This window comes from Engystomops pustulosus, chromosome 1 (genome assembly GCF_040894005.1).
Source record: "Engystomops pustulosus chromosome 1, aEngPut4.maternal, whole genome shotgun sequence".
Lineage (NCBI taxonomy): Eukaryota > Metazoa > Chordata > Amphibia > Anura > Leptodactylidae > Engystomops > Engystomops pustulosus.
This window is the reverse complement of record NC_092411.1, coordinates 208,734,670-208,759,802: the sequence shown is the minus strand read 5'-3', so window position 1 is coordinate 208,759,802 and position 25,133 is coordinate 208,734,670. Positions and strand designations below refer to the sequence as shown.

The 25,133-nt window shown below is 38.5% G+C and overlaps 1 protein-coding gene across 1 annotated transcript in view; it reads right to left on the bottom strand.

The window, feature by feature from the left end:
• The window catches only part of PRSS12 (serine protease 12), a 104,299-nt gene extending 90,361 nt beyond the window's left edge, over positions 1-13,938 (bottom strand). Inside the window, exon 1 of the mRNA XM_072119201.1 lies at positions 12,348-13,938. Within this exon, the coding sequence (XP_071975302.1) occupies positions 12,348-12,768 (421 nt within the window). The 5' untranslated portion in view covers positions 12,769-13,938. The remainder of the gene's footprint in view (positions 1-12,347) is intronic.
• Positions 13,939-25,133: the final 11,195 nt, after the last annotated feature.

Here is a 25,133-nt window from a genome sequence, read left to right as displayed (position 1 = left end):
CCTTTCACTCAGCCTATCCATTTCCCTATGTTGTACTGAAGAGACCAAATCAGGTCAAAACATTGCTGTGTACAGTTGGGAGTCTGTTCCTTATGGAATAGAGATACTGGTTTGGTTTAATCCCACATAATGTTATTAGGCTTCTTATAAGTCATGCTTGGTGTTAACGGGGCTGCATTTTAAGGTAGCAAAAAGAGGCATGGTTTTCCTTTTCCCACCTTGGAAAACATATTTGCATGATTCCCTGGATGTTCAGATTCAACAGTATTTATGGGTTCATTTTCACATTACAACACTATACAGGCGGTCCCCTACTTAAGGACACCCGACTTACAGACAACCCATAGTTACAGACAGACCCCTCTGCCCACTGTGACCTCTGGTGAAGCTCTCTGGATGCTTTACTATAGTCCCAAGCTGCAATAATCAGCTGTAAGATGTCTGTAATGAAGCTTTATTGATAATTATTGGTCCAATTACACCAAAAATTTTGAAACTCCAATTGTCACTGGGGCAAAAGAAAAAAAATTGTCTAGAACTTCCATTATAAAATATACAGTTTCGACTTACATACAAATTCAACTTAAGAACAAACCTCCAGACCCTATCTTGTATGTAACCCGGGGACTGCCTGTACAGAGTCAATTTTTTCTTTCAATTCATTTTGTGTGTATCCTCATGAATCAATTCCATGTATTATATTCACCTTTGTGTTGGGCATAATAGTAAGAAAGTCCATTTGTACGACCAACCAGGCAAAGCCACTTAACTAGTTTTTGCAGGTGTTAGACAACGTCATGCATATCATTATGAATATTATGAACTTATGAACCATATGAACCTGAGGACTAAAACACCTTATTGCTACCTGTGACGAGTTATGTATTATGATGCACCCTCTCCCCCATGTTCAGAGCAAATCACCTATAAAATAATGTACTTAGCATCTAGTCCCTAGGCCAAATATTTCATCTACCCCCCTCTGTGTTTGCTCTGTCCCATAAATAGAAAAGGCTAATTGATGTAGACTCTCCATCACCAAATCCAAATGTGTGTGTATTGTATCTGTAAAATATTATGCTTTGTCATAATTCATAGATTCCAATTTCTTGTCAATGAATCTGTGATCAGCATTCTCTGATATTTCTAATGTCTCAAGTGCCATGGATTTTGGAGTCATCAAGCCAACAAAAGTAGGTATTAGGCAATTGACTAAAGATTTCATTGTGGTGTTTGGTATTGCTAGTAAATTCATGCTGAGAAATGTGCTGGCCATATCTTCCCCTTAGGAGACCCCTGTGAGAAGATATCACATTGTAGGGAAATATGTCCCCAACTGCTCACCTTGATTCAGACAGAATTAGTGTGTGGCGGTATAGAATGATTATGAGCAGAGTGGCTCTGTACAGTAGCACTTGTAGTATGTAGTGTGGTTGTGTGCTCCCTGGGCTATGCGTGTGTGGTGTGTAGTGTCAGGGAGACTGATAAGTGGTTTTCCTGACAAAATTGGGTGCTAGGTGCTGGGGGAAAAAATATAGAGTTAAAACTTTATGTGCTAAATTGTGAGGTTATTGGCTGTAGATGCATCCCGTCACGTCACTCGAGAGTGGGAGGATCATCACACTGCCCAACGGAAGGATAAATATGCTTATTTTCTACTCCGTATGTATTTTGTGGAATATATTCATGTAAATACATGAAAAATGAATTGAAAGAAAACAATATCATTCTGCAGTGTTCTTATGTGAATATATGCCTAAAGCCGGGTAAGAAGAGACCCTGCTTGCACTACATATACATAAAGTAGTACTCATTCTATATGAGGATTTTATTGAAGAATCTCACATTAAACACTTGCCAAAACCTTAATCCTTTACTTCTTTCTATACAAAATTATGATATAGCTCATCTTTCTTCCCATTGTTCTATTCAATAAAAAGTACATAAACCAGAAATCCAAACTAGAAGTAAAAAACCCCATTAATATCAGACTTTTCAGTATCAACTTTTATAAACTGATTATATGGAATATATTTCTTGCAGTTTCCTAAAGACACAGACAAGTCAATCATTGCCGCCTAGGGGTTTTCAGAATTTTAATGATTCTAAAATCTCTTCTCACTTGCAGTTTTAATAGTAAGAGTAGACTTTGGCAGCTGATTGTGTTTAGATACCCTGGAAACAGTCTCTCATTTACTATGATAATGTTATTAAAATTACATTTCTGTCAAACAAACAGAAAACATGGTTTATTCTGTTTTCTGTTGTAATTCTCCTGGCATGAAAAAATAATTAATTCATGATAGGAATTAACATATTACATCAACTTTCAAATGCATTTGGCTTTTTTAAGTAAGCAAAATCATAATCCAAACCACACATCTCATTTCCTTCCACGAAAAGGAAACAGATTTTTAGAGCGTTAGCTTGAGAATTTACAGATTTATTTTCTTAAATAAAAATCCAGATTATTTTGAACATTTCCCCAAATGATAAGATTATCTGCAAACATTTTTCTTATTAAAGGAGTGGTTTTGATAAAGCTCTGTGGTGAGCAGTTTTTAGGGAGATTTTGGAGATGAAATATCAAATTCAATTTTGCTTAGTGTATCCAAGTAACAAACCATGCAAGTTCTCTGTTGGAAATATGTTTGTAATTATTTTAAGGAGACTCATTGAAAATTGCTTTAGTGCATAAAGTAGTAAGGATAAAAGCTTCAGATAGACAGTGATTAAACTTACACTAAAGTAAGGGTTATTATGTCTATTTCGCCTAAAATGGACTCATGTAGTAACATCTATTGTGCTCACGATAAGTCTCCCCAGCGCTCTCATGAGTAAAGCTCTCTTGTGTACAGCTCTCATGAGTAAAGGCTTGCTTGGTACTAGCTAATGACATTTATGGGACATGTTCTTATCTCTTCCAAGGATGTTTTAGAAATAAATCAATATCTAGCAACAAGCAGCATAGCTCATGACAGTGGGAGACTCAAGTGTCAGGTGGTCTGTTACAAGCCAGTGGGTTTATATGTAGGAAAATCGGGTTAGAAAATTAATTGAGTACACTTCTCAATACTGTATGTAAACGAGTATGTAAGATGATCTAATTTTGAAACTTAACAGGAAAACAGTTTTGAGAGATCATATATTAAGGCAGTTAGTTTGGGATAGTAACTGTGAAGTAGAATGCAGACCACTGAACCTTTGCTACCAACAAGAGGGACACACATCTGCAAAAAATAATCCAAGACTCCTTACCCCATGCACAATGCCCTTAGTGTGACCCTCCCCGAAATTTATGAATCAGTAAAGTTGTGTACATTTTGGCACGGATTACATTTTTTCAGCTCTGAGCTCGAACCATCATAATAAGATATAGTGATGGAGAGAATCCAACTACACCTACTCCCATCTTGTACATTACTTTTTATTCTCCTCTTGGACAGGAACCTTGGTCAGTCACATGAAGTCACCATCAGCTTCTTTACTTATAGACACTTTGTCCCAGATTTATCAGAACTAGTGCAATCTGCACTAAGTGTAGTTTGCCTCACAAATGCAAAAGGTGCACAAAATTACTGAATACTGCAGCATGGTCTTCAATTATATGGCGCACCCTGCACTGCTCTGGAAGTGTGTAACTTTTCCTTTTCTTTTGCCTTTAATATACGACATAATTCTGTCAAGCCGCTGTGTTAAATGTGTCACAAACTCCGACTAAGCAGTAACACACCCCTTTGGGTCCACATTTTTTCTGTCTTGTCGATCACAGTGCAGCCACGACACATAATTGGTGAAGACACTTCTTAAATACATGTGCAAGCCCCAAACATGTTCTTTTCAGTGCAAAGTCAGATAGGAAACTGGCACAGCCAGTGTAATAGATTTGGGCCTTTACCTGTTATATCAGGATCTATCAGTTACATCCAAATATAAATATGGATATATAGATGATACATATATGGGCGGTGCCCTACTTAAGGACACCCAACTTACAGACAACCCCTAGTTAAAGAAGGACCCCTGCCCACTGTGACCTTTGATCTCTGAATGCTTTACTATAGTCCAAGACTGCAATGATCAGCTGTAAGGTGTCTGTCATGAAGCTTTATTGATAATCCTTGGTCCCATTGGAGCAAAAAATTTTGCAACTCCAATTGTCACTGTGGCAAAAAAAAAATTGTCTGAAACCACAGTTATAAAATATGCAGTTTTGACTTACATACAAATTCAACTTAAGAACATACTTATAGAATCGTGTATGTAACCTGAGGACTGCCTGTATATATATATATATATATATATATATATATATATATATAACATTTTTGATACAATAGGGCAGATTTACTTACCTGGTCCATTCGAGATCTGCAGTGGATTCGGGTCCGGCCGGGATTCACTAAGGTAGTTCCTCCGACGTCCACCAGGTGGCGCTGCTGCGCTGAAGTTCCCCGAGGCCCGACGGAATGCCCTGAAGTTCACCGGCCTATACCTGGTGAAGGTAAGTGCTAGTCCCGCGACACTTTTTTTTTTCTTAAATGCAGCGGTTTTTCTGAATCCGTCGGTTTTCATTCGGCCACGCCCCCGATTTCCGTTGCGTGCATGCCAGCGCTGATGCGCCACAATCCGATCACGTGCACCAAAATCCCGGGGCAATTCAGGGAAAATTGGCGCAAATTGGAAATATTCGGGTAACACGTCGGGAAAACGCGAATCGGGCCCTTAGTAAATGACCCCCAATGTCTTGAATAATGCTGTACATTGTGATATTGTGATATTTTTCTGTTCAAATCTGAATCTTGCTGACAAAGAGATCGGAAAGAGCATTTGCTTGTAAACATAACTTTGTGAAGGAATTAATTTGAACTTTTTGTCACTAGCAGCTACTTGGCTAAAAAATATTTAGAAGTCCACATTCTTATAATTTAACTGTTTAAAGTTCCCTTCATATGCCAAAGTGAAAACAAAGCAACAAAAACAGAAAATCAAGAGGACGATGCAGTACAGAAATGAAGGATAAAAAGATAAGCAAGGATCAGAGTATCATAAAATACATAAGTCCATAAAATGCTAGCACACTTCTCTTATGTGATATCAGAGTCCCAGTCCAGAGAGTGACATCCAGCAAACCAGACTATCAGGAGATGAATGTTAGTGGAGTCCTGAGTGGAGTTAGTGGAGTCCATCTGTCCATCATAGCTACCTTAACTGTCTGCAGCCTACAATAAAGTCAACAGGAGACAAACATGTGTGGTAGAAATCAATTAAGTTAGCCAAGTTTGTCAGTTGGAATGCAAACTAAGAACAAATTTACAGTCAACAGTGCATCTTCTGCAGTAATTACGATAAGGTGTTACATCAACTTCCCTAAATCAACTTATCGTTATTTGCTTTATAGTAGAGAAATACTTGTATGATTATAGGCACTAAAACAATTACTGTAAGCCAGCCAAATTATTACGCATGAAGAATATCAATTGACCAAAGCAGAGGAGAATACTACAAATTAAAAAAAAACTGTCATTAAAGGAAAACTACCGTGATTACTTGGGCCCCAGGATATAAGTATGAGTACAAATTTATCATCACAGTTTCAGCACCAACATTTACATGAAAGTGTTAAATGAAGTAGCTGCAGCTTTTACCCTGTGTCCCTCACTTTATCAAATTCATCATCACAGATTCAGCACCAACATTTACATGAAAGTGGTTATCCATGGTGGTCAATCTAATGGAATTTACATTATATCAATATTGAATACCTGAGAGAAATTAAATTCAAACTTGCTCAGAATTGGTTTAATTCACAAGAGAAGTCATGACCACCTCACAGACCACCCACAATGTACCATAAAAATCCATAATGATAAATCAGGGACACTTACTTATAGATCCAGACGCTGTGACAGTGGTAATAATCTTATATTTGTTATCCATGGCCTTCTACCTTCTAAAAACAACTTTTAAAATTCTGCCTATGAGTTTCAGGGGCTACCATAGCCCCTATGTGACACTGTCACACTGTGTTAACCTTCCCCTTCCTCAGCACTTATGCAGTAAGTACATTTTGCTGTAATCACAGTGCTGTGGGGGTGGGTGGGGAGGAGGGGGGGTCTGAGATAGTGTAACAGCCTGTAAAGCCAGATTACCAAAGGCTTGGATAACCCCTCAAACTCATTAGCATCATTTTAAATGTTGATTTTAGAAGGAAAGAGGCCATGGATACCAAATATAAGAAGATTACCACAGTGGCGGTGCCTACATCTATAAGTAAGTGTCCCGCTTTATCATGCTTGATTTTGATGAAAGATTTCCTTTAGTGTTTATTCCCGGGAGCTTGGTTAAGCAGGCTTTTTCTGTGTGTCAAGCCACAATCAGAAATCAGTAGTTCATAAAGTAAGCACTCTCATAAAACTTTTAGCTCTTTTTTGGTTTAGATTATTTCACTCCATTTAACTGTGTTTCCTACATTTGCTATGTTCTTTTTACACTCAACCTAATGACAAATCTAAGTGTGGTGACAGCAAAACTATCACTATATACTATATCATACTACTATGTCTCTTTGATATTTCAACAAACATGCTTTTTATTATGGGTTAAATAAAGGATCATTTCTAAAAGATAGTTTCCATCACATCCATCAAATGTGAAAAGAAAAGGAACATTTTTTTTAAACTGTTTGTTACTGTACCTCAATGTTGGCAGTCCTCGTACCCAATGAATCCCTGTGCCCCGTATGATGTCATAAGTTCACCACTACTCTAAAAATATTTTATAGTAATAGGGCAGTGATGCTATGAATTTTATCAGTGTTAAAACCTAGCAATAACTAAGAAATAAAATCTTACAATAGTTAGTTCCCTGTAGTTGGGGATCTTTATGGTAGAAGAAGAAGAAGGCATTTGTAACACAGCCTTCCATGCAAGTCAAGGGTTCAAGGTTTACAGACCCTCTGAGATAAAAATGTTTTATATATAACATAAAGCATTTCAGAAATAATGGCCATAATTTCAGTTCTGTCAGTGAATGTTGGTCTTTTATATCATGACGGCTCTGTTATGACTCATAGCTCTCATTCTAGTCCTAGGAGAGTTGATATGTTCAATGAATGACAATAGCAACACTATACTGAGAGATCATTCTGAAACCCACACTGCCCAAAGAATAAGACAAAACTAATGACACATTCATCAATGTGTTGTTCTAAATGCTCATATACTTCAATAGAATATATAAAACAGCTTATGCTATTCATTATATCCCATATAGTTAAAATCTAAAAAATCATTTTATATAACCTTTGCCCCTACTACAAAGCAAGCCTAAAAATGATTGAAATACCGTAAAAACAGATAATTTTCAGTAGCTTGTGGCAGTCATTGCTGTCAGCATTTGCATACACTATCTGTTTCATCATTGTCACAATCTTTACTGACAGCAAAGAGGTTCAAACAAGTCTGCAGCTTATTTTATTCAGGAGACAGCACCTCGGGGGAAACCTCCACTGGGAGATAGCAGTTTATTAAACACACACTGGTTTATCATCTGCTTTATTCCATCCGCCCAGTACATATATATGACGGCACACATTCCCCTGGTATCATGGAGAGAACAGTACACGCCGCCGTCTTTACTCAACAGAAACCGCTAAGACAACTTTCACTGAGATACTCATCTCTCACCGGAGTTTACTACAATGTGGACTTTATTTATAGTATATTCACTGAAGTCTACATCAGTTCTGGGATAAGGTACCAGGAGAGAGATCAGTTGTTTGACTCTGCAGTAATAAGCTCCCTATTGTGCGCATTGCGCTGGTAACTTCCAGAATTCGAGAATAGACAGAAGAAAACAAGAAGTATTAGCATTAAGAAAGACAGGTTGTCACAGGCTGAGACAAGATACTTTAGACTGAGTTAGCGTCTACTTTCCACCGTGGCTTTTCCCTTCGGGTTTTTCACACTGACATGTTTTCTGCTGGGTTTTACATTTTGTTTGCATTTGTGCTGAGTAAGCAAATCAACAACTGCTACTTGCGACAGTCATGGGAAACATGTCATTCTACATGACCAAAGCTACTAGCCAGGAAACAATAAATGTCATATATCATTCACAGTGAAATCAATGCAGATTGACAGACAACAGAGGGGGGTCGGAAAGGCGGTTCAAAGACAGCAGCTACCATATATAATATCAGATATTTCCCACCCTCACTATAATTATCACTAAATTTGGACTACTCCTCTCATCAATACCAATAGTAACTTTTGGTCTTTCCTCCAGCTGTACTCCCCATTTACATCTCTACCATCATGGAGTCGGATCAGAGTTGTCAACACACCAGGAAAGGACCTTGATACTAATACTTTAATACAGTTCTCAAAATGAAAGAATACTTTTCCATTAATCCACCAAAAATAAAAAAAGGTTTTCCGTTGTCTGAATAAACAGTTGGTTGCTTACTTGAACACAAACATCTGAATCAAATTGTCAATGTTAGATTTTGGCCATGGAACAGCCGGCTTGGAGCTGAATCTTTCCTCAGGAGTGATTCCTAAAAGACAGAGAGTAACGTCTAACTTACCTGTGTTGGGTGAAGAAGCAGTCATGTGTGCAACTTCACTATTAAATTAACTACATGCTGTCTATCCAGCCAATGCATTGGGCATCTATGACCCAAGACACCAACAGCCCTCTCCCCACTACAGTGTTGTAGTAGGGAGGCATCAAATGTTAATTGATAAGTAAATTAAAGCAGCTCTGACGGCAAGTTTATAAAAAATATTGTGAGATTATGTGTAAAGTTAGTAACAATCCATGATCCGTGTAAATGGCACGCAATTTGGATGTGAAGGTTTTCACAGCATTTTCCTAGGGTACTTTATGAAATTTTAATTATACAGATATTATAGAATATCTAAAAATTGTTAGAGAGTAACTGTTAACTCTTTTATGCTGGGTGTGGTGGAGTGTTGTAAACATTTTTCTAATATAATTCATTAAGAAATTCTGCTTAATTTGTAAAAAAGATTTCCACTATAAAGGCTTGTCAGTTAAAGACAGGACTCCCTCTCCTCTACTCTGTGATTGTTTATACAGCTCTGAGCAGTATGTCTTACTCTTTTCTCCTCTCTCCATGGCTATATTATGCTATGAGCAGTATTTTCAAATATCAAGATGAAAGTGATATGTTGATCTTCACTGCCCAGAGCTGTGTACACAAACACAGGGAGATAAGGTGTAAGCTCATAGTCAGCTTCATAGACACACACTATACAGGCTGGTTCTCTATGGGAGCATTGCAGCCTGTTTCTTTACATGTTCACAAAACTCACACAATATTAAAAATTATTTTAAATGATGGTTACAAGTGAAGAAGTCCAGAGAGAAACCAACATTAATAAATTACATTTTGCAGCTACAAAGATTATATAGCGCTATTATTTATGCTTCCATAATTTAGGGACATTTTTATCTACAATATACATTAACATTTTGTGTACAGTATTTATATGTGTATAGTTTAATTCATTTGTTTTGTGCACCAGTTGTGCCAATAATCTGATATGAAACTATTTTCCCACGTTACCTATTATATATAGCGCTCAGTAAATGAGTTGCCCATGGCCTCAAATAAACCTAAATCATGGCCTAATGCCTTGTAAAACTCCAGAATCAGGAGTGTTCATGTGCAAGTGTCAAGTTCTGCTTCTTAGCAGGTGCCTGTGACCCTGATGCTGTCCCCCCATCTTGCTGCAGGTAGTGCTGCCTGAAACAAGGGGCTTAACTCTCCTCATGGCTGGTGCACCCCTGCCCCAAGCACATAATCCTCTATATGTGAAGTTTTATGGTTCTATACAACTATAATAAAGGGCATGAAACGGCCATGATCAAAGTTAGGGTTATTGTAAAGTTAGAAAGGAACAATTGCAAGAAACTGAAACTGCAGTTCTATTTGCTGAATACAGACTGCTGTCTATAGTCATCTACATTCTGTCTCTAAAACAACATGGGAGATGATATAACAGGTAATGTTTGCGGTGTCAAACCTCTGGACTAAATTCTGTTTGTAGCTATAACCTAGTTTTAATCTTCTATGGATAAATAGAAAGCTAGACAGATGGATATAGGTAAGAGTAATGATCAAGTGTGGAGATAGTCCTAAAAGTTATCATTATTATTAATAATACTAATGCTATTATTAGTGGTAATATATATCGCACAGTGTATCAAATTTCATGGGCCCCTGCCTTAAGAGAATCTTACAATCTAATTTTCTTTTAAATTGAAAATAATTTTTATGCTAACAGATACAGCAAGCTTTTTAGACACAAAATCAATTCAGTTTGTATGCTACTTGCTGACAAACTACTGCACATGCTATTTTTCGGTATAAGGCTATGGGATTATGGTTCAATAAATAATATGGCTATTGGCTATTTTTTACTTGTTACTGAAAGGATATTATTTGGGAAAAGATTTGTGTTTCTGCAAAATTCTAAACTTCATTGCTTAATAGTCTAATGGTAAAAGCATCATTATTTATTACAGGCAGTCCCCGGGTTACATGCAAGATAGGGTCCGGAGGTTTGTTCTTAAGTTGAATTTGTATGTAAGTCGAAACTGCATATTTTATAATTGTCCATCCAGGCAAAAAAATTTTTGGCCCCAGTGACAATCGGATTTTAAAATGTTTTTGCTGTAATGGGACTAAAGATTATCAATAAAGCTTCATTACAGACACCTTACAGCTGATCATTGCAGTCTGGGACTATAGTAAAGCATTCAGAGAGCTCCACCAGAGGTCAGAGGGGTCTGTCTCTAACTATGGGTGTCTGTAAGTCGGGTGTCCTTAAGTAGGGGACTGTCTGTACTGTTAAATATGATTTGGCATGGAATGGCTTAGGCCTCATGTACAGTATATTGCTAAATGTGCACTGAACCTACATGAAGTCTCTATAGGTTGTAGTTATTATAACTGTTACAATACATTTCCTTCTGTACAGCACACATAGATGTCCCTCTGCAAATTTATGGAATACATCAAGATTCCCAAAATCATGGCATTTAAGTACCATCTCCCAACCCCCAAACCAACAAAGACCAACTTTTGGGTAAATTGGACAATATGTATCAGCACATTCTTAGAGTTTCAATGTGCTAGGCTTGTTTATGTAAATTCTTGACACTTTGGGAAAAATCAGGACATTTGGAAAGTATGAATATGTCTAGAACACAGAACCAACTAGAAAAGCCCATATGTTTCATCAGACATGCAAATATATTAAGGGATATAATATAGTCTCATACCTTTCTATGGATGCAGTTTTTATTAGATCTCTATAAAACTCCATGACATGTAAGTTGAGTTCAAAGAGCAGATATTCCAGCCTTTTCAAAGTTTAGCTCTAGTAGAGGCATATACATTCAAGAAAAAAAATGTTGCTCTCTCTGTGAGGTTATTCAGCTATTCTATTTTCCATGAATTTCAATAAATGCAATAAGTTCACGATTCTGTACTTAAGCAGTAATGTCTTAGCAGGGAATACATACTTTATTATATAGTCAGACTTACTAGACTTGGAAAACCAATACATGTGCCTTGCCCTTCCCACAAAAAGACATAACCTACAACAGGCTTAATAGACTTTTAACAACTTAGTTAAAAAAAAATAGCACCAAAAAGTTATTGTTTGTTAATTCATTTTAAAATGGTTGAATAAATTTAAGACATGTATCTTAAAGTGTGGTACTTTTTTATCCAAAAGTTTGTATCCACTTTACCTCTAATTCAGAGGCTTAGAAGAGCAGCCACAACTGGTTCTTCCTGGCACGCAGGGCACTGACTCCAAAAGTTTCCTACAGTAGCTCATGTTTATTGTAGGCCATTGCTCTCCATACAAGAAAATGAAGCAATGTTTGTTCTCATACATAATATATAGGTCAGCCTTTCAGTTGGATAATATTGTCTTATGCAAGCTACAATTTTATAGTTCACCGAGAGAGAAATAGCAAAATGCCATTATACAGCTTTTCCATCAATCACTTTCTAGAATTAATATATTTCCTTATAACAATTTAACTCTTTAGTTTCCACAATATGCATTTTCTGTTTATGTCAAGCTTTTATGCATGATCCAAACCAATAAAAACCTGTTTGAAACCTTTCCCTCACTTTTCACTTTTTATGTGCACGGTATAACTTCCACTAGTAGTAATGTTAAAGCCAGGTCAAATTTCCTTTGAAAATAAATCACATGTTGGAAACATTTCACACATTCCATGGTAGACATAAAAGAGCACATTGCTTAGACAGTGTGAAAGACAGAAAAGTTACTCACCTTGTTTGCAGTCACAGTATCCCCAGTCAACTCTGCCATGTTTATTCCTGAAGAAGCACCAAGGTTTACTCCTCCCATCTGGGTTCCTGCAGAAGTTGTGGTCACCTAGTCCTTTCCCAGGTGTCCTCTCCAAAAAAGTAGGAATTTCAACCCAGTTTAAACAATCTGCACCAAACTCTGTCACATTGATATAGTCACCTATAGAACCTTCTTTGCCTTTGTACTTTGGACAACCTATGTGATGGTGATGAACAGGCAGGTGATGAGTTGGTTGATGATGTTGAGCAGGTTGAAGGGCTTTGCGAAGTGACTGATGATGTTGGAAAAGATGATGAATTGTTGAAGTGGAAGACCTATCAAAGCAGCCTGCTATAGGGATGCTCCCTAAAATTAGAGCAACAGCAAAACTGGTTATTGTCATGCTGCCAGCACTGTCTGTTTTGTTCCATCTCCACCACTAACCTAGTCCTGAAACTGATGGGGGAGGTGGAGCTGCCACTTCCCCCTAATCCCATCCAGCCCATTTCATATTCATGCAGGAAGAAACACAGGTCTTCACAGTAGACTTCTGCAGAATAAACCAGGGCTGACAAAAGAGAGACCAATCCAAAGTTAAGGATAGGGAGAAGCAAAGGAAAGAGGAGGAGGGAAAAGGATATGTGGGCTAGGTCACTTATTGTAAGTGAAACAAGTTCTATGAGATAGACAAAAACAATTCAGCATTCCTTACAGGGCACACAGGGCTGTGTTTACTCTCTATCCATATCACTTTCCATGCATGTGCTTTGCCAAGTTGTATGTTGGCAATTAATTAAAGATAACTACAAGGCAAGCATGGGAAGCTTACAAGCAGCTAGATCTATGCATTTCTTCGGTGCACTTCTGAGTTCTGAACATGAATTGGAAACAGATGGTTGAAATATATTTCTACCTCCCTTTTTTCAACCATTAGTAGTAAAAAAAAACTTAGAAGCAAGCGCAAGTTACCATAAAAAAATATGTGGCAATTAGATATTTAATGAACTCTATCTAACTAAATGATCAAGGCTAACTGAAACAGCGGCATATAACATACAATCTCTAGTATAAAGATTTCCAAACTCTTAAAATCCCAGACAGGAATGCAGTAAATAAGAAATAGTGGTCCTGGAAGAACATGTGCATTTGCCAAGATCTTTTTTCATCATGGTTCATTTTCTCCTCCAAGTCAGTGGTTTATACTTTTAACAGGGGACCTTTAAGAAAGAAGTAAGAAATGAAGAATACTTATTCATGCCTTCATCTTTTCCAGGCTTCCAGCAGATGGGTGATCTCAGTACAGAGCCATAGCTGCAGGTGAGTGGATCTGCCAGGATGTTTCAGCAGTGCCAGCAGGCTGGTGAAGACGTAACTTTGTGTCCTGTTAAAGAACTCATTATGCTTCCCACAGTTCTTTCTTCTCCTGCTGGTAATACGGCTATTCCCAAAGAACGTGCATTGCCCAGATTTATTGATTGAAAGGCTCTTAGTTCACTTACTGGAATAAAAGCAGTGGGCTGTGTCTCATGTAAGAGTCTGTTCTCTCCAGCTGTTTTAAAGAGCATGCATCCAGGCACAGCGCAGCCCGTCAGCTGGTCAGATGATCCCGCTCCTAGCAATGCAGATAGTATTTCAGTCATCTCCTTAATGTGCAGCAAGTGACAGAAATAAAGATCAACCGAAACTCTTCCACACTGCTTTGTTTCTTGAAGCAAAACTTGCAGGATAGAAATGCTACTAAACACTGCGCTGTGATAACTATAGATTCCTGCCAGGACTTGACTTAGCGCAGGAGTTTGGAAATATGCAATTATAAAATTTGCAATAATTATAATGATTATTCTTGGACCAAAAATGTAGATGTAGTTTCTGTTAGAATACATCCCTTTTACTGATATGACGCCTGATAACTTTAATTACTGTTCATACAAGCGACTATATTTTAGGAACCTGCTCCCATATTTTTCTATATCCTGTGTTTTGATCTCAGGAAAAATGACTAAATGCCCTCTCATAATGGTAGGACTGGTTTTAATGATTTATGTTGTGTCCCGTAGAGTTTTATGGAAGTGACAAACTCTTCTGTCCACTCTGAATGCACAAGTTTACACTTTGCCAAGATTAGTATATGGAGAAATACTCTTAGAAGTGTTCAGCCATGACATATGGTAACTCCACTAATCAGCAGCTGGAAGCAGCCACATCACTCTTGTGAGATCTGCTTCCGTTTCACAGAAATGGGATGTCACATCCATTTTTAATAGACCTGTTTGCACTTCAGTCCCATCAAAGTGCAATACTAAGCACAGCCACTATACTATGTACGGCACTGTGCCTGGTAGATTCGGAAGTTCTAGTTTGAACACTGTAATCAGCTCATCTGTAGGGGTGCTGAATGTCAGACAGCCACAAATCTGCTATTTGAACCATAGCAAATTCATTAAAAATCTTGGAATAACCCTTTAAAGTGCAAATATCAATGTATAATGTGTGTAAAACAATGGCCCACATTTACTAATAGACATTTACAAACCTTTTGCTGTTGGTGGGAAATCTCATTATTAGACATTTAAGGTAATTTCTGAAAAAAAGAAAAAGACTTAAATACCAGCAGTGTTGTGATTTTTAGGCCTCGTTCACACACTCATTTGTTTGCTTATATATTTAACCCCTAGGCATATTACAAAACTATAGTACATCATCTTGAGCTAGGCGATGAGCCCTCATCAAACAGGTCAGGTATCAGCTATATTATACAGCTAACAATCGCCATTAACTGCCATGATTGCTGCTGGCCTGCGGCACCTAAGTGGCACCATATTGGGGGTTATTTATTATATGCCAATGCTCGTGCATCGACATATGAAAACCCAGCAGAGTGTCCGACGCAGCTGGAAACTTCAAGAATATCCAGCCTCTTGATGTATCTGGTGGGGATCTGGTGGCCCTACCTGGCATACAGGGGTGTAACCAGGAGAAGCAGGGCCCCATAGCAGGCACCATATACACATATATCATATGCACATCACAGATACAGCATATATACATCACATATATATGAGTCAGGTCAGATGGTGGCCCCCTGACACTGCGGGCCCCATAGCAGCTGCTATGTCTGCTAACTGCTGACGTAGACACTGCTGACGTAGACATAAATGCAGCCAGCTAATTTTCTTGTGTGAAAATTTGGTGTCTGCAGTGAGTGCACAGGTGCGGGGACAACAACGCCCTGTGCCCCCTCTTTCTGGCGGTAATCGGGAAATAATCAGAAGTGCTTGCAATAAGCTAGCATTTGTGAATATTTCAAGGTTACTACATCACTGGTGTGGAATCCCTGAGAAATACTCCCTATTGTCTCCTATTGGCACCCCGGGGATGTGAAAATGATTTCACTGAAAATATCAGCTCATCAAGCAAAAACTGACATCTTACACATACACAGCTCCACACACAGAGATATCAAAAAGTTATTGGCATAAGAATGGCACATTACAAAAATAAAAATGTCCTGGACCTAAATAATAAGCAACCTCTAAAAGTTAATTTTATACAGTACCACCTATACCAATAATACCAATTGTAACATGTAGGCCTCATGCACACGGCCGTGAGCTGAAACTGTTCGCAAACCATTGCGGCCCCTCTTAGATGGCTGAGCACTGCTCACGGTGCGGCGACAGGGTGCACTCACAATAGACCTCTATGGAGTCCGTGAGCTACCCAAAATTTATGTGGCTAGCTCACATCCTCACATACAGTACAGTTGTGTGCATGAAGCCTAGGATAAACCTAACCTGTCAAATCAAGTACCAGCAAGGGACAGTAAAAGCATTTGTCTTTATGAACTGTATATAAAAGAAATATATCAATGATGATGACACAACTGGAATGTGTGACTATGACCATATAGTGGTAGTTGACTTACTATTATCCATGTAAGCTCTTCTGGTGTAATAATAAAGTTCAGTAATCCTCTTAAAGTCTTTTTTCTTTACGTTTTATAAATTTAAGCAGTGACCTTGAATATCTTCTAGGGAATATTGCTACAAATAATTCACTTGGAAAGTTATGTTTTCTCCAAGTTAATACACGGGAATGTATATTAGCATATAAATTGCTGCCCCTGCTTAAAGTTTTATCTACTTTGGCCTCTGGGTGTTTCTGGTATCCAAGAGAACAGGACAATGTCAGGTATGTTCATCAGTTTTAACTCCTTGTAGTCCATTATTTTTTTCTTTATTTTGATAGGAAAGTAAATCTAACCATCTGTAAAAGAAAACTACCTTTTCATTCTCTGTTAGACAGTAGACTTTCTTGTAGTTCAGTCAATTAAGATTAAGTTTTTATGTTTTTTTCTCCTTAATTACAGCAACTGCCAAATTCAAAATACACCTAAAAAACTATACAGTACACGGTTTTATTCAAATAGTACAGTTACTCCTGTCTTTTATGTTTTTCAAAAATTGACCAGATATTAAAAAAAGAGGCAATAATTGTCACATAAGGGGGCATGGCCAGATGTCTACATGAACAGACGTGCTAGTCAGTGCCTCTGAATCCTAATACTAAACCCATAATGCCCATTTATTGTAAGTTGCAATTTCAGGAGAGTTAATTCCAAATATAAAAGAACCATGGTCCTTGACTCTGTCAAGAAACACTTCCCACACAGTCCGTTCACAGTAAACACCCCTTAAAGGGAACCTGTCAGGGCAGTCTGTGACAATAAATCACCAACAGACCCTTAAGGACCAATGGTTTAGTGTCCCAAACTGCCCTGTATGAGTTCTCTCCATGGGCGAAAACTATGCAAGTTCAGTCCAGAGCTCTCGGAGCCCGCTTGCTGTGGTATGTGAAGCTGGCATAGTACACCCCTGGGTATTATACCAGCTTCATTAAAGTAATATGAGTATAAATTTTAGTTTTTTTAACCTTGCGCTCACTGCAGTTCTCATACAGATCAATTTAGGACCCTAAACTACAGGAACAAACTAGGAAGGGTCTGATTGCTGTTGAAGCCTTTGTATTTAAATTTGGAGATAAGATGCTAGACTGTTGAGGTAACTGTACTGAGCAGAGCGAGCGTGTCCTTAGACCCCCTGTATAACCACTGCTGATGGCTCTATGTGCACTACTCTCAAGGGCAAAAACTAATTTTTCAGGAGTAATACAGTGCACTGTATAGATTGCGATGAGCTATCCCTATTATAATAGCGTGATATGCAAGTGTGACAGGTCCTTCCATTTTTCAACAGTTTGAAATAGAGCAACTTTTCTGTATCCGTTCAGAATACATAGGATTGTCCAAGACTGTAGTAAAATAAATAACCCCACTGTGTAAATAAAAGAACCTAATTCTAGACACCATGAAGAGGAAGTACACAAGTTTTCATGGTAAAGTTGCCTTTAAGCCGTCATATCTATAAATCTGCATTACAGTGATTAAGGTACTAAGTATTTTTCCCTGATTTGACCGACGGTCCCCTAGATGATGGCTATAAAATGTTAACGTAATTAGCACAGTCACTTTAGTGGTTGTACCGTAAGTTGCTATAGATTACTGAATTATGGGGATGGTATTATAAATAATTTACTATTCTCTAGAGTAAATTGTTTTACACCTGCCAGATGTTCTTGTGTTCAGTTGTTATACGGATTTAAGAGATCAGTATAAATTACTACTTGTTCAATTTTAGATACTCTCTGAATTCAATGTAATGTTTCTGTGAGGTTCACAGGGCAGAATGTGGACTTCTGGTCCTTCCTCCGATGCTTCTGGTGGTGCTAGCAGCGTTCTCCGACCTCCTGCGCATCTCCACACAGACTCCACCTCTCATCTGCTACCAGCGATCTGTGGCGTGCGCTCTGGGCACTGCTAAAACTTTGCGCTGTTTAGGGGCTGTGCTCTGGACTGCTGGGAGTTGTGGTCAGAGGTTGGGGCGAGTTCAGGGCACACCTTCCCCTGTCTTCAGTGTTACCCAACACTAACAGTTCCTTTCCCCCAATTGAAATGCATCAGATTTATTATTTCAAATTTTTTCACAGCAACCTAATCACTTCTATGCTACTACCAGTGTGAAGGGGAATATCTGTACATGAGCTTTATGGTTTTATAGTTTTATACATGAAGGGCAATATTTGTATATGAGCTTATAGTTTTATATTTTTATACTTTTATGTAGCTGGCAAATACTAAAGTTTTTGCTCCTCAGCAATATGCTCAGATATGTTACTTAAGATGGCGCCGGCATCCACTGATACTACACAGCCAACACCCTATTTCCAGGAATAGAACAACATTCCCGATTCCAAGAAGGCTTCATCACTCATATCGAAACTTAAGGTTTTGTCAACGCCCAGGACATTATCTGCCCAGATACTGGAACTGACCAACCAGGGCACATCGGATGCTAGACACATTTGCTTAATCCTTGCCCACTATGATGCTGCATGACACATAACCACACCCTTTTTACCCTTCTGTATAAAGTTTACTAACGGAAATAAAGTCAGTCTTGTTGTGCTGAGCATTACGAGCTTGTTTGAGATTGAGACGGAATAACCTTATATCAGATTCTATCTTGAAAAACGTGCACACTTGCTCTGTCTAATTTTAGGTGACTGACCGGACCGGTTAATTGTCGATTACGACCCCGACACCAGCATCAATCAACATTACAATTCCTGGTTCCATTGAACATAGCCTAGTAAAATAGAAAGTGGATTAAAGGTTATATAATGGATCACGTACATGATTTGTAGAAACCTTAAAACCTTAAAACATCCAAAATGGCTGGTTTGTACAGAAAGCTTACTCTTACCATATGGCCTACACTTAATGTATAGTAAACAGAAGGAAGTCTATGTTATAGTAGGCAGTGGGGCTGCATATGAATTTTTGATTCCTCCATTCTTAGTAGAAACACCAAAAAGAACTAATCTGCAGTCTAAGATTTAAAGGAAACCTCCCACTTGAAGTGGCAGGTTTCTGATGGAAATACCGGGCACCAGCTCAGGGTGAGCTGGTGCCAGAGCTTATTTTTGTTAGTGTTTTAAACCGCGGTATCACGGTTTAAAACACTTTTTAAACTTTATAGCCGGCGCAGGGAGGTACGCGTTCGGTGCTTACCATGCGCGCGGCTCTCCTTCACTTCCTATGTAGCCGCGCGCACGGTCGCGCGCATGGTAAGCGCCGAGCACGTACCTCCCTGTGCCGGCGATAAAGTTTAAAAAGTGTTTTAAACCCCGATACCGCGGTTTAAAACACTAACAAAAATAAGCTCCGGCACCAGCTCACCCTGAGCTGGTGCCCGGTATTTCCATCTGAAACCTGCCACTTCAAGTGGTAGGTTTCCTTTAATAATGCAGGAAAGGTTTTTTCTCTTATGACCAACCTAATTATGGCCAGTAATGAAAGTATATATATATATATATATATATATATATATATATATATATATATATATATATATAACAATGGTGAGTCTATTTGCAACATTTCCCAGAATTTATTTTTAATGCAAAACAATTTTTAGCACACATAGCCCCTATAGATACAAAAGCTACCAAGCTTTCTCGATGTCCAAGCTAATTTTTTTTATATATTTATGACTATTAAAAATTGACCTCTACTTATCCTTTAAAAAGTTACAAGAATTATGTATAATTTCCTTGTAAAGCTTATTTGGTGTTTTGTGTTATGTGCAGTAAGCTGGCTGGTCAGTAAAATGATAAAGAATACATATTTATTATGTTGCTATAACATACTGCAGCAGAGAATGACTTTAATGGTCCAACAAGTATGGTCTTACAAGGTGTTCTCATAAATAAGCTTTCAGGAATGATAAAGTGGTCCATTAAAAAGCATCATTAAACAGTATCGCACCTTATCTCATTGTCTTTTTCCTTCCAAAATCAATACCCCCACACACAAAAGTTATTCTGCATGAGCTAGAGGTAGTATATTGAGCAAGGTTTGCTAATAAATGCTGGTATGTAAAAAGGTACAAATTTTGCAACTTCTGTAAAGAAAAGTATGATTTATCTACAACTTAAAGGAAAAGTCACACTCAAGGTGTGTGACACATTTATGTTATACTTCCGAAATAAATGTGCGCAGTATTGTGTCACGAAGTGCATAGTGCAGCCATGACGCAATACCAGCGCAAGCACCTCATAAATACATGTGAACCAGTTTGCACATGTATTTAGAAACACTTTATGCCAGAATGCTGGCGTAGATTGCTTCACATATGTGGGCCTATGTCTTTTCTCCACTATTATATAGGAAGGTGAATGGAACACTTAGGCCCCTTCCACACTAGCGTTTTTCACGCGCGAGTTCTGCGCGTGCTTTTGATGCGCAGAACTTGCATTGCACTCTGTCCCATTGTTTCCAATGGGTCTTTCCTCATTTGCGTTGTTTTGCACGCGTGTGCTTGCGTTTGTTTTGACGTGCGTCAAAATCGCAGCATGCTCTACTTTTGCGTTTCACGCACGTTTTTCCCTCCCCATTCAAGTCTATGGAGATGCATCAAGCGCAATGTGTTTTAAATGTATGGGTTGCTAGGTGACATGAATAATTCCCCTGCTCGCGATCGCGCATTTAATTTAAAAAACACAGTGAAGAACAGTGAAGAATAGAATAAAAACAGTGAACACAGTATCATTTAAGTGAAAAACACAGTGCAGAACACAGTGCAGAATAGATTACAGATGTTCGGCACATCTGCTTACTTGTCGGGAGATACGCGCGGAACGGTGCGAACAAAATAGCATGTGAAGAACAATATATATGTGTGTAAAGAACACATTGCAGATGTTTCCATACATCTGCAATGTCTTCTTCACACATATATATTGATCTTCACATGCTATTTTGGGCGCACCGTTCCGCGCGTATCTCCCGACAAGTAAGCAGATGTGCCGAACATCTGTAATCTATTCTTCACTGTGTTCTTTACTGTGTTTTTCACTTAAATGATCCTGTGTTCACTGTGTTCACTGTTTTTATTCTATTCTTCACTGTTCTTCACATCTGCTAACTTGTTGGGAGATAATATACGCGCGGAACAGTGAAGAAAAGATGTTTGCATACATCTGCTAACTTATCTGAAGACATTCTTTTTCAATTAAATAAAAAATATTATTCCCGAACCATGGTCCCTTTGAAAAAGTCCAATTGACTTAAAAAAACGCGCGTGAAAAATGCACCGAAAACGCAAAAAAACGCGAACAACACGCGCGTGAAAAACGCAAAAACGCTAATGACTCCAAGGAAAAATGGAACAAAAACGCAGCCAAAAACGTCAGTTTTTCACGCATTGCACCCTGACGTGAAATGCAACGCTAGTGTGGAAGGGGCCTTAGTTTCAAGTTTAGGCTCCTAAAACAGAGAGTGTAACAGAAATCCCAACCGAGCCTTAAATTTGTAATATATTCAGCTGCCCATTTGTATTTACATAAATGTCTTTTATCCCTCATCACCATTTAGCCTCTGCCATGTCAAGGCTGAGACCAGCAGGGGCAATGTGATAGCATCATGCACTGTCTAATGTTAAACAACTTTTCTAAATCTTGTCAAGTGAGTTTAATCATGTGAAACAACATTTGCATGTTTTACAATTTAATTAGAAGTAGTCTGATATTTTTTTTTAGTTGTTTGAGGTGGACCCTCAAAGGAACTCTAGTCAGACACTGTATAGCTAATATAATACATTTGTTCTACATTAACTATTTTGATCGGTAAGACCAAACGGGATATCTTTATATCATGTAATGGATCTCTAGACCGCACTCACAACCTGTTGGACAAACCCCTAGTGGAAAGTATGCTCTGGTGATACTGTGTGCCCCTCGGTAAATGTAAAAGAGCTAGATAAAAATGTGTACCATGCACTACTTATTGTTTTTACTCAACATATGTTTATTGCATAAAATAGTACATCATTAACAACTATTCTGCATATCATAAAATGAACCATAAAATGTAACATAAAGTTGAACATAAAATCCTATTGTTATATATAATATATATATTACTACCAGCACCGCTACTAGTTCTATAAATCACAGAGTGTGAACACTAGATAGCGCAGTACATAAACAGTTGGCATCAACAATTAAAACCAAAATAGATGAAACTGTGCATGTGCAAAACAAAAAATAGTCACTGAATAACTGAGATCCAGACCAGGATGTCTTGACATGTTACTGCAGTATTTCCAATCGTTGGTAAACAATATATTTGCTATCTCTGATAGATTGTTTTACACTGCTTAGCATTTGCCTCTTAGGTCACTTTGCCTCTTAGGTCACAGTTTGGAAGTATGCTTATAGGTTATATATTACCTGCATCGTTTTTTTTGTTTGCTGCCACAATGCCTCCACTGTGCTACCTGTGCATAGCTACCACTAGGGACTCGGGACAAGGTGTACTCATGCTCTCTTTTCTATTCCTGCGTTCTGATAGACTGCATATGTGGTGGAGCGTGCTGGAGCACACAGCTGAATTCCTCCAGGTCCTAGTGCTGGTGTCTGGTGTGATGGAAGCCTGCTTCCTTTTAAGATAATTGTCTCTCACTTCATTTACTGAAAACAGAAAAAACCATGTGCTATACCAAAATACAATCTTTATTAATGCGTAAACAAATCACACCAAAAACATTAAAAACATTTAAAAAGGATCACAATCCTCCATACAAAAAAAAAGGGAGGGTAGGGTATATGATAAATACCCGTAAGAGCAACACCTCCCTATACAGCCCCCAACCCTTTAAACCTGTCCAGCTATTGCAATACAACAAGTGGCAAAAGAAAAGAGTAACAGAGGTGACAATGAAATATGCTACCCTAATGTAGCAGGGCAACCAGTATATACAACCAGGTAGAGCAATATACAATAATTACCAATAACCGCTGGGCTGGCAGGAAAAAGGGAAGGAGAAGGAGGGGGCTGGAATCTCACTTGATTTTCCCGCATCGACCGGTACTCAGAGATAAAACAATGATAGGTAGTTCTGTATGTATTCGTTGCTAGACCCGTTTCGGGGTGTCTAACCCCTTTTTCAATAGCTATGTCCATACTGAGTTTATCCTGGTATTTAAACATGCTCCAAATGCCAAAACCTGGTCTGGATTGACTTCCTGATTGGTCTAGTTGGTTAAATCGATATCATGTTTTGCTGCTTTGCTAAAATGTTTTTTATATGCTGGTCGTTATCCATTCCGTTAAAATAGATTTATATGGTATTTGTCACAGTCTATGGGAATAGTCCCTTGGGACTAAAGTCAGTGGACTCCCTAGACCACCGCGGGGAATAACAATGCTAGCCGCAACCCGGGAGCGGAGTCTAAGTGGACTCCTGGTCCACTCCTGGATGTCTGCTGTCCCTTGAATAAATTGAATACTGTTCCCTGTTTCCTATCTCAGATATCAGATAATGCAAATATGTTTTCCTAGTATTTTTGTGATTTCCTCTCAATTATTTTATTGTTGAACCAATTGCTGGGAAATTCTATTCTACCAGTGAGGTCAATGCCTGCTGATAGGAGTGATATTAGCATATCTATTGGTGTAAACTGAAGTGGTGGTGTAAAGAAAGTTAGTGTAAAAATATACCAGATCAACCAGCAACACAAGTAAAAACGTGGTGGACTGAAAACTGTCTAGTCTAAGCATAGAAAATATGTAAATGAATTCTCCAGAATTAGATAATGAAAACTTTGCATATTAGCTAGGGCAGCCCCTTTTATCATCAAGAATGACTTTCATGAAACCTAGTGACAAGAGGCAGGATAATAAATTCCGTAAGGAACAGACTCTGAGACTCTGTAGACTAGGTTAGGGAATTAAGAAAACTCTTTAAAGGGGTTCGCCCACAAGCAAAAGTTATGCCTTATCCACGGGATAGGGCCTTATTTGCTGATCAGTTGGGGTCTGTGTGCTGAGACCCACACAGATCACGAAAACGAGGGGTCCGATGAGTACCCCCGTCGGACCCCTCATCGCTCCGTCAGACTAATGGAGCAGACGGCTGTGCATGACCATTCTGCTCCATTAATCTCTATGGAGCTGATGGAGATCGGTGAGTGCAGGACTCAGCAATTTCCATCAGCACCATAGAGTTTAATGGAGCAGACAGGCCATGCGTGATCGTGTGCTCCATTAGTCCAAAGGGTGTGACGGAGGTACGTTGGACCCCATCTGACCCCTCGTTTTTGTGATGTGTGGGGGTCCTGTGGATAGGGTCTAACTTTTGTGCGTTGGAAAACCCCTTTAAGGAAACTTTGACACTAAAGGCCTCTGCCGGCAGGTGGAGACCTACAGCCATTGATGCTCCGCTGGGTATACTTGGATGAAAATATGCAAATTAATTTTCCAGGATGGGATAAATATAACATTGCTTATTAGCTACCTTATAGGGGAGCCCTCTTTAACATCAAGCTTGCCTTTTTCATAAATCCTAATGACTTGATGTTGGATAATCAACCAGTACTTTATATCTGTTCCATAAGGAATAGACTCCTAATTATAGACAACATTGTTTCAATGTGATTGCATCTCATCAGCACAGTGTAGGGACCTAAAAACAATAGACGAGTCCCGTGTACACTGCCCAAAATTTAGACAGATTTAGACCATTAGTGTCTGGTGTAAAGTTTAGAATTTAGGGATGGATCTAGTATCTAGAGTCAGTTACTGTCTGGTCAAAAATCTACCATAAAATCCACATCACCTATTTGCTACATCATCTAACAACATCAGCA